This window comes from Lactuca virosa, chromosome 1 (assembly GCF_052849685.1).
Source record: "Lactuca virosa cultivar CGN04683 chromosome 1, Lactuca_virosa_CGN04683_v6, whole genome shotgun sequence".
Taxonomy (NCBI): Eukaryota; Viridiplantae; Streptophyta; class Magnoliopsida; order Asterales; family Asteraceae; genus Lactuca; species Lactuca virosa.
The window spans coordinates 43,932,095-43,947,415 of NC_136426.1; the positions used below are offsets into that span (position 1 = coordinate 43,932,095).

At 32.7% G+C, this 15,321-nt stretch overlaps 1 protein-coding gene across 2 annotated transcripts; it reads right to left on the minus strand.

Annotated features, from left to right (window-relative positions):
* Positions 1 to 11,761: 11,761 nt before the first annotated feature.
* LOC145116698 (monooxygenase 1-like) lies at positions 11,762 to 13,489 on the minus strand. 2 transcript variants are annotated; one of them, XM_079053056.1, is made up of 5 exons: positions 13,167 to 13,489; positions 12,973 to 13,020; positions 12,734 to 12,902; positions 12,408 to 12,636; positions 11,762 to 12,316 (listed from the first exon to the last, which is right to left on the minus strand). In XM_079053056.1, exons 1-5 carry the CDS (start codon positions 13,400 to 13,402, stop codon positions 11,826 to 11,828), a joined length of 1,173 nt encoding a protein of 390 aa, XP_078909182.1. In that variant the 5' UTR covers positions 13,403 to 13,489; the 3' UTR covers positions 11,762 to 11,825. The 2 variants fall into 2 exon arrangements, with proteins under 2 accessions (XP_078909182.1, XP_078909233.1); XM_079053107.1 differs by having other exon boundaries at positions 12,973 to 13,030; positions 13,167 to 13,372.
* Positions 13,490 to 15,321: the final 1,832 nt, after the last annotated feature.

Below are 15,321 nucleotides of genomic sequence, written 5' to 3' on the forward strand. Positions count from 1 at the left end.
TTCATTCACATTGATGACAAGATAACGAAATAACTAATATTCCATTTTTCAACACAAGATTTCTTGTGTTTTACTTGTATTCCCCCCCCCCCCCTTAAAAACATTTAAAAAGCTTGGAAAAGTATGGGGTATGAACTCACCTTATGTTGGGGATTCGATAGAAGATTTGGTATAGGACGTTAGCTCCACAAGTGAAGTCTTGCTAACAAAACGAGTCCTAACCATGATTCATAATATATATATATATATATATATATATATATATATATATATATATATATATATATATATATATATATATATATATATATATGTATGTATGTATGTATCCTATTAATGAATATAATCATAAGAATGATAGGGAATCGAACTAATTTGCAAGTTTAACTTACAAATAAGGGTGTTAGAAGCAGAGATGAAGGGCTGCCTGCTGTTCACGGCCAGGCTGTGTGTTCACGGCCTAAGAACACTTGGTGTTCTTGAGTTCACAGCCCAATCTAGGTGTTCACGGCCCAAGAACAGTTGATGTTCTTGAGTTTTCAGCCCAATATTCTTGATGGAAGAAGAATACTTAAAGATCCTAAGGAAGTTCCCTTGAAGATTAAGGGAAGAAGGATGATATTTGAGAGGTAAATAGGAGTTTTTGGTTGGAGATCTAGAGAGAAAAGAAGGTGTGTTTTGGCCAAGAATGAAGAAGTGAGGTAAAAGTCAGTCAAATTTCTATATATAGGGAAGAGTGTGGGGTCCGAAGGGTTCATGGCCCGAGGACTGTTCACGGCCGAAGATGAGTTCACGGCAGCAAACTGTTTACGGTTAGGTTGACAACCGATAACACATCCCGAGACGATAAGATGCGAGATTGCGGTCGTACACCCTTCCCGAGGAGATAGAATCCGAAGGTTTGCGGTCCGAGGAATGGTTCACGACCGCAAACTGTTCACGGCTCATGCGAGGTTTGTGGCTCGAGATTTCTTGGTTTTTAATTTCTGCACTTCTATTTTAAACAATACCTCAGATAAAAGGTCCCAAACCAAATCTAGAATCTAGATCTACTTAAAAATAAGATAGATCAAAACGGGAAGTTTGACTCATATTTGGAATAAAATTTTCGGGTTGTCACATCATCCCCCCGTTAAAGGGAATTTCGTCTCGAAATTCGAATTCTGAGTGGCTACTAGGAATTGGGAAAGAAGTGAGTACTTCGATTTCCTCTGAACTTCTCTTTCTTAAGTGAATTTCTGATCCTTGCTGGTGTTCCAATGGATCTTCACTTTTGCGTCTGCTGTTTTGATCGGTAGAAAGTATACGGGTTCGGTTTACTTGTCTCTGTTCATCCGAATGATAGGTGCTCACTTGTAGCCCTGAACAGCTTTGTCCTGAAGTTACCCCCGGACGTTACCGTCGTTCTGGTTTAGGGGTGTGACACATGTTCCCTAATCATTTGAATTGTTTAAATGTTTTCCGCTTAGAGCATTGTAGTTGTAACCCTAATAACCCATCAGATATTTAGTATCTTTTGTAAATTGACGAATGCAAAATAGGATTTTTTTTAAGGATATTTAAAGAGTAGTGTGAATACATTATGCATGCGTTGAGGGTAAGTGAGAAGTAGCTCGGGTGTCCAAATGCCCCATATTATATGCGGTGTCTTGAGTAAAAAGTAAATGAAAAGCTTTCAGAAGTGACATTGCTTGATCATTAGGCTCGACGATGTACTGAAGGAAGGTCGTGCGGGAGCCGTTCCCACCCACCGGAACACCGCACCGGGACTGCGGGAACGGTGGTGGGGGGAGGAGGTGATGGATCCACTTCCCTCTGTCTCTTTCTTCGTCTTATTGGCCAGTGATTTTTTTGACTCTTGCAACCGTTAAAAAAAGGTAATAAATTGAAAAATCATTTTTTACTAACGGCTAAATTTGATAAAATTGACACACACACAAACACACATACACAGACACACACATATATATATATATATATATATATATATATATATATATATATATATATATATATATATATATATATATATATATATATATATATATATATTTACCACATCTATAAATACCAACACAATTTAACCTTCAAACACACACCTATCAATTTCTCTCTACTTTCTTCAAAAAGATGAATCCCGACAATCAAATCCCTAACTCCAATAGAAGAAAAAAACCAATGTTTTGGGTTCAAACACCCTAACTCGAATGAAGTGGTTTTTATTTTTAATTAATTTTATGTTTATTACTCATTTAAAAAAATTATAAATCATAAAAATCAATTATTTTTATTAAAAAAAAAAAAGAGTGAAGGAAGTTTCCTCCAAACACTCTAACTTTTGGTGAGGGAAAGAAAAGTAGGGGAATGATGACGTGACAGTCAAAAAGTGAGCGAAACTTCTCGCACGCACCCTACGGTCTTAGATATGGGCAAGCCGATTCAAGCCAATTTAATGCCCGAGACAAATTAAAAAAATGAGACCCTTAACAATAATTATTTGAAGTAAATAAACGATTAATTGCTTAGATTCCTGAAGAATCGATTGAAATCTCTTCGTCTTCTTCACCGGTTGTGGCGCCAATCTTGTTTTTCCTTTTCTTCCTGCTGCGTACGACGAACAATAACATATAAATTTTTTTATAATAATATAAGTAGATACATAAAAAATGGGCCCTAAAAGTTTGGAGGCCATGGGTCATCGCCCATGCTGCCCCACCCATTGATACGACCCTGGATGTCAATAGAAACCATGTATGTGGAGGGGCTTCTAATAAAAAGAGCTTAAATGAGCATTTTTCTTGTCATATATCATGTCCTTGAGACTATCCCAAATGGAGTCGGAAGAAACACCTTTCTTTAAGTTCAGACAACTTATTTTGAGACAGTGTCATAAATCCAAACTTAAAAGAAAGAAAATACTTTTGGGGCTACTACAAATACTTGTAAGTTAATTTTCTTATGATATTAAGTAAAAGTGAGCAAAAACCGAACCGATAAAAAAATCCGACCAAACCGCAACAAACCGAAACCGATGCAAAAATCGAGAGTGCATATTTAATTTTAGCAAAAACCGAAGTTATTGGTGCGGTATGGTTTTTATCTAGAAACCGGTCCATCAAAACCGAACCGCACCGTTAGTGTATAAACAATAAATCACTCATTTATATTATATACAATTATACATATTGTTTAAAAGACTAATAAATATCTCTGTATTATATGTTGAACTAGATTATGATCCGCGTAAAAAGCGGGGGACATATAAAAAAATACATATAAATATATAATTAATCTTAATAACTAATCAATGTTTTCAAACAAATTATTAATTTTCAAAGATAGATTTTTATCTGTAAGTTTATAATGATTAGTTAAAATTAATATATATATTAAGAATATATGTGAATATTTGATATAACATAAGTGTACAACTATTAATTTAAACTAATAATGCAAAATGTTTTCAAGATACTAAGGTTGTTTAAAAAAATGTAATATATATATATATATATATATATATATATATATATATATATATATATATATATATATATATAGGATGAGGTTCAATAGAGAACCATAATCAACCAAGGAACCAATCTTTTTTTCAACTTTTACAACTTATTTTTTATCAAAAAAAAAAAAAACTAAAAATACATAAATTCATAACCTTTTATCCTTTTTCCAATGATATCAAATTCGAATTTTTTTTTTACGTCAAATTCACAATGTGAATCTTTGAAAATTCACAACATGAATCCGGATTCACACGGTGAATCCGAAAAATATTTTTCACATTCACAATGTTAATATATGAATTTAGATATTTTTAGATTTTTTTTTCGATAAAGAATAAGCTATAGAAATTGAAAAAAAGATTTGGTTCCTTGAAGAACCAATAATTATGGTTCTCTATTGAACTTTTCCTTTTATATATATATATATATATATATATATATATATATATATATATATATATATATATATATATATATATATATATATATATATATACTAATGAACATTTAAAGTAAAAATGAAAATATATGAATAAGATAAGAAATCTATAATATTAAATAAATGTTTCATATTTGAAAAAATTTACATAAATGGTCCATATGTGAAAGAAAATGACACTGCAATTTCAATTAACGAACTTTTTTTCCCAGAAAATATCCTATTTATGTGCTCTACTGTACAAAAAAAATTGAAACTTTTTCAGATTATCTAAAAAGAAACCGAAAAAAGTAATTTTTTTCAAAGTGCATCGCTATTAATGACCTTTTTTGCAAACTTCAATGTTATTAATGAAATTTGTATCCAAAACACTCTCCTACAACTGAGCTTTAATGTACAAAAAAAAAACGATTTTGATTTTGGACTCAAATAGGGGGTACGATTTTATCTAGAGCATATCAACTCTTAAAACATGAAAACCAAAAAAAAAATGAAGTGAGGTGCTAACCACTTGTATACGTTTGGGTATAACAACTTCCAATTGCACCGACAAAACCATTCAAAACCTGAAACTTTATATAAAACATATAAACACATAGACATTATACATTGAGCTTAGTCATTCAATTGAAATGAATAGGAAAAATCAAAACTAACCTCTTGAAAGAACTTGTTGGTGCCAAAGGCTTTAGAAAAGTTAGGTAAGATACCTTTGAAGATGTCACTACATTTGGTGTAGGATTCTCTAGAGTAAAATATATATCATCACATTGGTGCCAAAGGCTTTAACCAATGAATCTGCCACACAGAATACAGAAAGAAACAATTAAGCATTATTTAGTTCATGAATGATGGTTTCCATATTAAATGGTAGAGATAATGTTATTAATTTTAATATATATATATATATATATATATATATATATATATATATGTATATATTATTTCAATATAATAATGAATAATCTAAAAAACAACCCCCCTTAACTACTATTTATCAAATATAATCAAAAGCTTCAACATCTAAAGCACTTACATCCCAAAATATATTGAAATAATCTATGACATAAACAAATTGAAAACAATCTCTAGCTCTTACAATTCCATACACCGGAAAATCATAAATTTTGATCAAATAAAATATTATGACATATTTAATAAGCATAATCAAAAGGTGGTAATTATGTTGTAGCCATAGAAGGTAATAAACAATAAAATAAACAATTTATATTAAAAGGACCATTATATCCTTGCCTCTTTCATAAGAAACCAAAAGTCAAAAATATTAGTTTGTACTCTTTAATAAAGTGTAATATTTAAAGAGTTACCAAATTACCCTTGATCCTAGACAAAGGTGACCACACCTTGTAGCAATCACCCGTGCAACATTTAAAAAATAAATACAAAAAACGTTATAAAAAATAAACCATTGTTCTGATATCTCTTCTAGGGTACATATGATTATTAAAATTAATGCCAACAACAATCTTTAATATTCAAGTGGCTCTAAATACAACTACCCTCCAATTTTAGGGACCTTGACTTCACCCCACTACTAAGCAGAAATGATCCCTCAAATACTCTAAAAATCCTGAAAGATTAAAATATACACACAAAAAGATGAAAAATCGAAAAATGAACTTTCAGATATAACAATAATATTTTATAGACAATACTACAAACAAGCTATAAATATGCAAATAGAGATGAAAGAACATAATAATTAGATTAACACCATACACTCATTTAGTCTTATCTTTCTTCTTCCATTATAAGAGTTTATAAAACATTTTCTTTTTTGTGATGGATTTCCGAATTACTTTTTTGAGATATGTGAGGTTGCAAAGAATGGAACAACAAAGAAATGGAATGGATAGGTAATCATAAAAGCAAGATAATATAACGAGTAATTCCATTCTATAAACATGTTTGTGAGGCATGGAATGGAATATAATAAAATTTTCATACGATTTTTATGTTATATATTACAATTTAAATTGTAAAGATAATCCTTCACATATCTTTGTTTAGTTATTATTATGTAATTACAAATGGTTTATATTGCAACTTTTATACTAATATCTTTTCTTATTGCTGAGAAAACCTTGATACTCACAATGTTGCCAACCCTATTTTCAAGAGTGTAGGGTGTATCCATTTATCATTAAGAAAGTAAACTCAATAAAAAGATCCAAACCAGTTAAACGAAAGATGTGACATCCCCAATTTCGCGGCCAGAAAAGACCGATTTTGTTTATGCTTTTTAAAATAAAATCAGAGTAATCATTTGATTAAAGGTGTTGCGGAATTTGTTCCCAAAACAAAATATAATAAAAATTTATCAAATCATTTCTTAAAGAAATATATTTTCCATTTCATAACAAAACTTCGGGATGTCATCGTCAATACTTAAACATAAGCATAAACAAACTTTACATTTATTTACACTAGTGATCTACATCTCCTTTAATCTCTCGGTGTAAAGTAGCTTCGTATCAATACCTGTGATACAAATAGCCTGAGTGGGTCAGGTTGGGAAACCTGGTGAGCACATAGGGTTTTCAACCCACAATAATATAATTATTATGTTTAAACATCAAACAATCAACCTAATTACCCATCCTCATTATCTTCTTTATCTCTTAAGGATTTACCCTAAGAATTATCTATCACTCATTCCTAAGGATTCATCCTAAGGAATAGGCACAAAGTCCATCGCTGCCCGAGGTTTATACTACAAGCACTAACGAACGTCGATCACCACGTACTGATCCTATACAATGATCTTACAAGATCTAGCCTAAAGGATCGATAGGAACAACAAACTGACGAAGCTGCTTTGGAAATTCCCTAGCAGCAAACGAGGATCGATAAAGGCATCAAATGGGGGGAATGGAATAAGTTTCACCACGAACCTTCGTTCGTAAAAGAAAGAACCACAAGACAATTAAGCCAGGGGTAGTTATCTAGATAACAATGTCTAGCCGTGGTCCGAATATCGTTAGGTATTTTACCCCCAGACTCACCCTATCCAACATCGAACTTTGCCTAGCAGTGGTCTGAATATCGTGAGGTATTTTACCCCCAGACTCACCCTATCCAGCATCGAACTTTGCCTAGCAGTGGTATGACATCGTGAGGTATTTTACCCCCAGACTCACCCTATCCGACATCATAACACCAGACATACCTAGTGGTGGTCTATTACCGACACACTTCATTAGGCAATCTACGAAGTTCCCTCAATTACTTCGTGAAAGGAAACGCTGACACATGAAGCTCGTCCGATCACTTCATAAAAGAAACGAAGACTCCAAAGCTCTTCAAAATAAAAAGTATAGGGAAAATACTAATAAAGTACTCCCGTACGCTCCCGTACCCCGATACGTAATAGTGTTAAAAAGAAGAACTTTGTACATGATACTTATCGGATGAACACATAGTTCAAAAACACCTAATGAACACATAGTTCAAAAACACCTAATGAACACTTAGTTCAAAAACACCTAATGAGCACTTAGTTCAAAAACACCTTATGAGCACTTAGTTCAAAAATACCTAATGAACACTTAGTTCAAAAATACCTACAGGTTACGAGTCTGCTAACGTTCCACTGGACTATCTAGAATAGTCTGTGGTCGTTGTCTATACTCTGCTAGATGTCTAAATCATCTTAAACATCGATACCTCTCATCAATTTTTATTCCATCACACATCATCTAATTCATCTACCCATGTTTTACCCCAACATATTTGTAGATATAAAATAAATATACAGTTTAAATCATTTAAAACATGTATAATAGTGGTCATCTAACATAGATAACAAGGATACAGATAATATGCACAGATATCACGTAATTTATATAAAATACTTCATATCTATGTGTAAGATGAAAATAATATGCACTCACCTTAGTAGCGTGCGTTGATAAAATCTAACTAGAAACGGTCAGCGGTTCGTGATCGGCGGGCTCAGGACGCGGAACGGCTTCAGCAAACGAGAGAGAGGTAAGAAGATTTGGTGTAAGAATGGCTGAGGCCGAACTTGCTATTTATAGGCTGAAAATTCGACTTTCACGTCGTGAACCAGGTATATTCACGTCGTGAGTTTGATCCCGGTCATCTCCTAGGCTTTCCGTGTGTCTTCTAGGCTCGAAAGGTGTCGTTCACTGAGTTCACGTCGTGAATTTCTATGTTCACGTCGTGAACACAGTCAGGTCTCGAAGTTTGTGCTCCGAACTTCAAAAATCCATATCTTTCGCATACGAGCTCCGTTTTTTACGTTCTTTATATCCACGCGTAGGTGAGATTATGCTCTAAAACTTTCTTTTAGACTCCGTCGGCTAATTTTGACTTCATTTTTAATATTATATTTTTAACGGGCCGAGACAGGTAAAGTCCGTTAAAAATTTATAACTTCTTCATCCGACGTCCGTTTTCGTTTGTCTTTTTATCGTTATGCTACTATTAACGAGATCTTCGATTCTCGTTTAGGTTGTGTCGGCTAAAAACCGCTCGATCTATTATTCGAATTTCGGGCTGCATACTGCTAAGCTGAAACTTCGAAAAATCATAACTTCCTCATACGAAGTCAGATTTGGGCGTTCTTTTTATGCACGCTCTCGGTTTAACGTATTCTACGACTTTCGTTTAGATCGCTAAGGCCAAATATCTCTCTATCGTAAATTCACTATTTACGTCGCGTTGTGTCGTGGCGGTTCTGTCGCGAAACTTCGACGGGTCATAACTTCTTTGTTATAACTCGGATTTCAGCGTTCTTTATATGTACGAAATCCTTGTAACATATACTAAAAATTAGTTAAGATTACTCCTTCTAAATAATCTTCTATCAAAAAGTCATTTTCGACGCTTATCGTCTTTAAATTGACTAGCCCGAATCTGCGGGCGTTACAAAAGAATATGGTTGTGCAAGGTTCTTACTATACTTCTTGGCATGCTCAGATAATGGAAGTACTTGCATAGCATCAAATTCACAACTAAAATGTATTATATAAACAAAAATAGCAATCTGATTTCTATGTATGCTTCCTTGAAGAAACAAAATAATATGTAACAGATAAATTAGAAGATGGTTTTGCAAAAAAAAATGCAAATTAACAAAAAGTAATCAATCCCAAACATTTTTCAATAAGTTTTATCAATGTAATCTATTTACATGGTATACTAAAACTTTGTCTTTTCTTTGCTATTGAGTCTAAAAGATGTTTTTTTTATAATATTAAAAAGGGAGTGGTGAATAACTTCTTTGTGAGAACCCAATTTGTGTTTTTATAAAAAGATGTTTTTTACAATAAATCAAAACACATATCACCATTGAGTTTTGCTGAGTTGTAGGATATGTGGATCACTCACAGGTATAAGGGTCTGAATTCCATCTACAAATCCAAGAATGGATCGAATGGGTAAAGCATTATAGACATTGACTCAAGTATATCTTCCCATTCACGACTTGGTAAGCCACAAAAAAAATCATTGACTAAACGCATATATAAAAATGTAAAAATAAAAAATAAAATTGACATATACAAATTCACTACCTGGTGGACCTATCTTACAAATCGAAACAATGGATGAGAGGTAGTGGTGCTGATGTGTCCATCTTTTTGCTCTCAATATACCTATAACTTAAAAAATCAAAATCAACAATACAGATCATAAGAACAAAAATCGAAGCAGATTCAGAAAACATAACCATTATCGATTTAAACTTAAATCGAAAGGTTTTATAGATTGGAACTTCATAGTTGAAACAGAATAAAAGAAGCATAATCTAAAACGTAGCCAAAATCGATTTAAACCACGATCAAATTAAAGTAGAATCCAAAGAAAAATTATATCTATATCATTCGTCCTTCTTCTATTATGATCAAACACAATATTGATCCACACAGATCGAAGCCCACAAGTATTTTATTTCTTCATTCCCCCATTTTCTTCTCCATTACAAAACTTAGGTTAGATAGATTATATAAATAAATAGGGAGAGAGCATAGGGGTACTGGTAATGAGGGGTGGGGCGGGGTATTTTTTTCATTTTATTTTTGGGTGAGATTTAATTGTGATTAATAGAATTCCTAATTTAATTCATTTTATTTTTGGTGAGATTTAATTGTCATTAATAGAATTTCTACTTTAAAACTTAATATACATTTTATAAATTTGGTGGACAAAAATAAAAGGGTTGACAAAGATGATGTCAGCAAATAGTCCAAAGGTGGAAAATATATGATTGAAATGAAATCAATGACCTTGATTTCTTCAGATACCTATAACTTGAAAAATCAACAATACAGATCATAAGAACAAAAATCGAAGCATATTCAGAAAACATAATCATTATCGATTTAAACTTAAATCGAAAGGTTTTATAGACTGGAACTTCATAGTTGAAACAAAATAAAAGAAGCATAATCTAAAATGTAGCCAAAATCGATCTAAACTATGATCAAATTAAAATAGAATCCAAAGAAAATTTATATCTATATCATTTCACCTTCTTTTATGATATCCGAACACAAGACTTATCCACAAAGATCGAAGCCCACAAGTATTCTATTTCTTTTTTCCCCCATTTTCTTCTCCTGTACAAAACTTAGGTTAGATAGATCATGTAAAGAAATAGAGAGAGAGCGTAGGGGTACTGATAATGAGGGGTGGAGTGCGGTATTTTTTCATTTTATTTTTGGGTGACATTTAATTGTGATTAATAAAATTCCTAATTTAATTCAATTTATTTTTGGTGAAATTTAATTGTCATTAATAGAATTTCTAATTTAAAATGTAATATACGTTTTATAAATTTGGTTGACAAAAATAAAAAGGTTGACAAAGATGATGTAGCAAATAATCCAAAGGTGAAAAATATATGATTGAAATGCAAGCAATGGTCTTGATTTCTTCAATTTAGAATTAAGAGTTCTCTTTTAATAATATTTAGAGATTTGACGTACTTAGGTTTAACAATAAAGGATTCCAAAACTTTAAAAAGAAGCCACACAGGTATGTTTGTGAATCAGTAGGAATTTCATAATGTGTTTATGATATTTTTTAGTAGTGTGTTTATATGTTGGAAGTAGGTACTTTAAATGGAAATGTAAGACTAATTGACTAACTAATGGTCACTGGCGGTTTTAGTATAGGGCATACAGTGGCCTGTGCAACCCTGATTTTTCTGGACGCAGTGCGAAATTTTTCGAATTTTTTTTTCTACTATTGTACAACCCCTGACTTTCCTGTACAACCTCTACTACGAAACTTTGCGTCCGTTCCTGCTAATGATATGCATGAGTAGTGAAAACAGAATGTATAAATCATTTATCTTGGATGTTGGTACTGGAAATATATAATGTCATTATACTCTTTATTTTTCCAATTAATATGGGAATACAAAAGAAAGGTTATAGCTTTATGATACTTATTATTTCAACATCTTTTCAATTGTTTGTGTAACTACGTGGGCAGCAAGCCTGTTTGTCCAAATGGAATAGAAAAAATAAGTTTCGGACTTTGGGCTAAGTAATGAACACATAAAAAACCCACCCATGTTTGACTCAGTTTAAAACCGACACTGAAACAATACAACCGAAACCGTATTTGAAAACCGCAAAACCGAGCCACTCAAAAACCGCACCCAACGGATTTTAGAATGCAAAAACCACACCTTGCGGTTTGCGGTTCGGTTTTGTCCTAAAACCGCACCATGCTCACCCCTAAATATACGAATACTTTGATTATTCTGATTAATTCTTTATTTAAATATACAAGTTATATGGTTCACAGATTTGTCCTAATCCTTTTAAGTAAACTTGTTAGTAACATCCGAGTCTAAAGATCTGTCTAACACATTAAAGACGACCACAATCATAATCTACATGCACACTCGGGTTGTGGAAGAGAAGAAACAGGAACACAATACAAATAAGCCTCTTTACAAGTGAAGAGGTTCCCATTACCATACCCGTGAGGTACGTCTGCAAAGATAATCGAACCACCCTCATTCTTCGTTCTTTTACGTAGAGATTAAACGCTTCTTCCACATTGTCCAAACCCACTTGAGCCAAGTTCCTAGCCAACACCACCGCATCTTCTAACCCAGCTGAACCACCTTGCCCTAGAAAAGGACCCATCACATGCATAGCGTCCCCAGCAACTGTCACTCTTCCTTTATAAAACGTCCCCCTTAGCAAGTCCCATGGTGCACGATATCTTAAATGTGTAAAAGACAATGAATTTGCATCCGCTATTTCAATCATTTCTTTAATTTCTTCGGGAAAATCACCTAACAACTCCAAGGTTGATTGTCGTATTGCCTCTGGATCTTCCCAGATTCTTTCATCTATTATGATAATTGAAGAAAATCGAAATGAGAAAATGTAAATGAGGATTAAAAATGAAGCAAAATTTACTTGGAACATGTAATAAACCACCTCCGGGAACATTTGGTTGCGGACAAAACCAGTAGACCAAGTTATTATCAATTGGAACTCTTCCGACAAGATTGTTGTCTTTTGTGATACGATAAAGCTCATACTCAAACGAATGACCATTTGGGTAGTTTGATAAACCTCTAACGCTACGTAAGGGGAACATCTTGGTAGGCTTGAGATTAAGGAATTCAGCAACGATTGATTTGGCTCCATCGCAACCAATTACAGCCTACAAATACGAAAAAGTATTGTCATTCTTCTTGAATCAATAAAAATTGCCATTAAAACAAATCAATTGTAGTTCTTGTACTCAATAAAGTTAACACCTTGGCGATAATGGAGCTTCCATCAATGAATCGAAGAATCGGTCTTGTAGTTTTCGGGTCCAATTTTATGGATTCAAGCTCGCATCCAAACTTGACAGTGGCGGGTGGAAGTGCAGCATATAGAGCGTCTAAAAGATCCTTCCTTTTCAAGGAACGACTTTCGCCTTTCCTAACAAACGATAAAAATTGCATGCCATAAAAATGAACAAAATGATTTAAACCAAGATTGAGTAACATACATCGGCATTACTTGTTGCTTCATCCCATCGAGTAAAATCATTCGTTCCCTGGACATGGCTGAGAATATTAGAGTATGACAATAAGATCAGTTACGAACATGACAAATATACTAGTGGTTGAATTTATCTTACGAATTGATTATAGAATATTAGCTCGATTTGGTTTTGTTGAAAGAGAGAAAAATACGAGATACCTAAGAATAGGGAAAGCGGTGCGGCGGAGAACGTCGGCGACGCCAAGCTGATCCAGAGCACGCCAGCCATTTCGGAGGATTCCGATTGCTGTTCCGGTGGTGTTCCTTAAATTTTCTGATCTCTCGAATACTAAACTTTTAATTCCCTTCTTGTGAAGAGCGAGGGCTGTCGCTAATCCACAAATCCCCGCCCCGATTATAATCACCAAATTACTATCCATCTCCGCTTCTCCCATCTCCTACTTCTCTTTTGTAAACGGTGTTATCCCCAAAAGTTTGCAAACTTCTATAAACATTTTATTTTTTATTTTTTATTTTTTATATTTTATAAATAGTGCAATTTGGCAACATTGGTCCCACAATAATCGATAAATATTTCAAAAATGTTTTTTTTTTAAACATTTTAACTTATATAATACATTTCTATAGCCTTTCATTTTATACGATTACTAGGTTATAACCCGTGGACGCCACGGATAAAAAATATAAAAAATTTTAATTAAATTATAATTTAATTATTGAGCAATGATAATAAAAAATTTAATAGCTAATACATATATGTGTTTTGTCAGTAATTTCATAATGACATAATGATTGGTTGAAATTACAAAAACATAATGAGTTTAATAAAATCATAATCATAATAAATATATAACCATTTATCAACATAAATAAACATATTTGAAAAAAGAATAACGCATATAAATTTTTTTTATTAAATATAAAACTAATGAGATTGTATTAAGCATTATGATATTTAATGTTTGTAAAAAAGTTATATAAAAACTTCATATAATTACTTAATATACATATTTTTTGAAACAATATGATAGTAACAATATTAACATGATATAACATCATAAAGCAACTCAAATTAATTTCAAAAGCAAATAAAGAGGTCATACATGATTTTGAAGACCTGATTATCAAGAGCTGAGACGAAAATGTATGTTTTGATTAACTATAACAAATAGATAAAAATATTCTTAATGTTAAAACCAAAATAAAAAAAATAAACCAAAATGAATAAAAAGCTCTTTCTTTCTTCTCTTCTTAGCAATACGTAGGTACGCACCCGTAAGGACAAAATCACACCACCGTTCTTTAATTGATGGTTGATAAAAGATCAGAGCATATGTTTGTTTCCCTCTCCACTCATCTTGAATCGGCATGAGTGAAAGAGTAAGAAAGCGTAGCGGAGAAAACCCTATGATCGTTCCTTATTCTGGTTCACGATGGCTTGTTTCCCGGCAGGGTGCGACGGGAGCGATCATTGGGTGCGGTTTTGAATAGGTGATGATGGGTTGCGGTGGTGTTGGGCGTTGGGTGTCAGATGAAGGTTAATTATTGTGGAAACCCTAGCATATTGCTTACTTGTTTCTAGTCCATCATAATCTGATTCTTGATTTCATCTGGCAAAGCTTCTTCGAGGTCAGTGCTTTTTCACATACTTTGTAGCATTACATCATTATCATATTCTTCATTTATGTATCATTTGATTGGATTTAAATACAATTAAACAGATGAATACTTAGCTTGATTCGATCAATATTGAATTACGAAAAACATAAACGAATCAGGGGTGTTTGGATGCACTATTTGAAATCAATTATAGCAACTTTCTGTTTTATTTGAGCTCCCTTAACTTCATTGATAGTAGTTTAAGTTCGAACATTTCCATGGATCATTCATAAATATTAAATTGTTGGGATTTGTTCTTTTGTCTGTATGTCCATAGAGTAATCAAACATTCATCTTTATATTTATTTCCTAATGTTCTATGAATTGATTCTTTATCTTTACAATCATCAAATTTCAAATCGATAGCATTTAAATTGTCTGTTATCTTGTGAAACAATTTAAGTGTTAATTGCAGGTAAATTGTTGTGAATCAACCATGATGGAAGCCGAAAAATTGCTACTTCAAGCAGCTCTTGAAATTCCAGCAAACCAGAGATTTATTATTTTATCAAACAGGTATTACCCCTAAAAGACTTGTTATTATAGTTGTAGCCTATAGTTACATGATTACATCAAATATGAGTAAATGACCATTTTAAGCTTTCTTGATTCACTATAATCCTTGGGTGTTTTCTATTATACCAATGAAGAAACAGCAAAAAAAGGCTCACAGGTGAATTATATTTTTATTTTA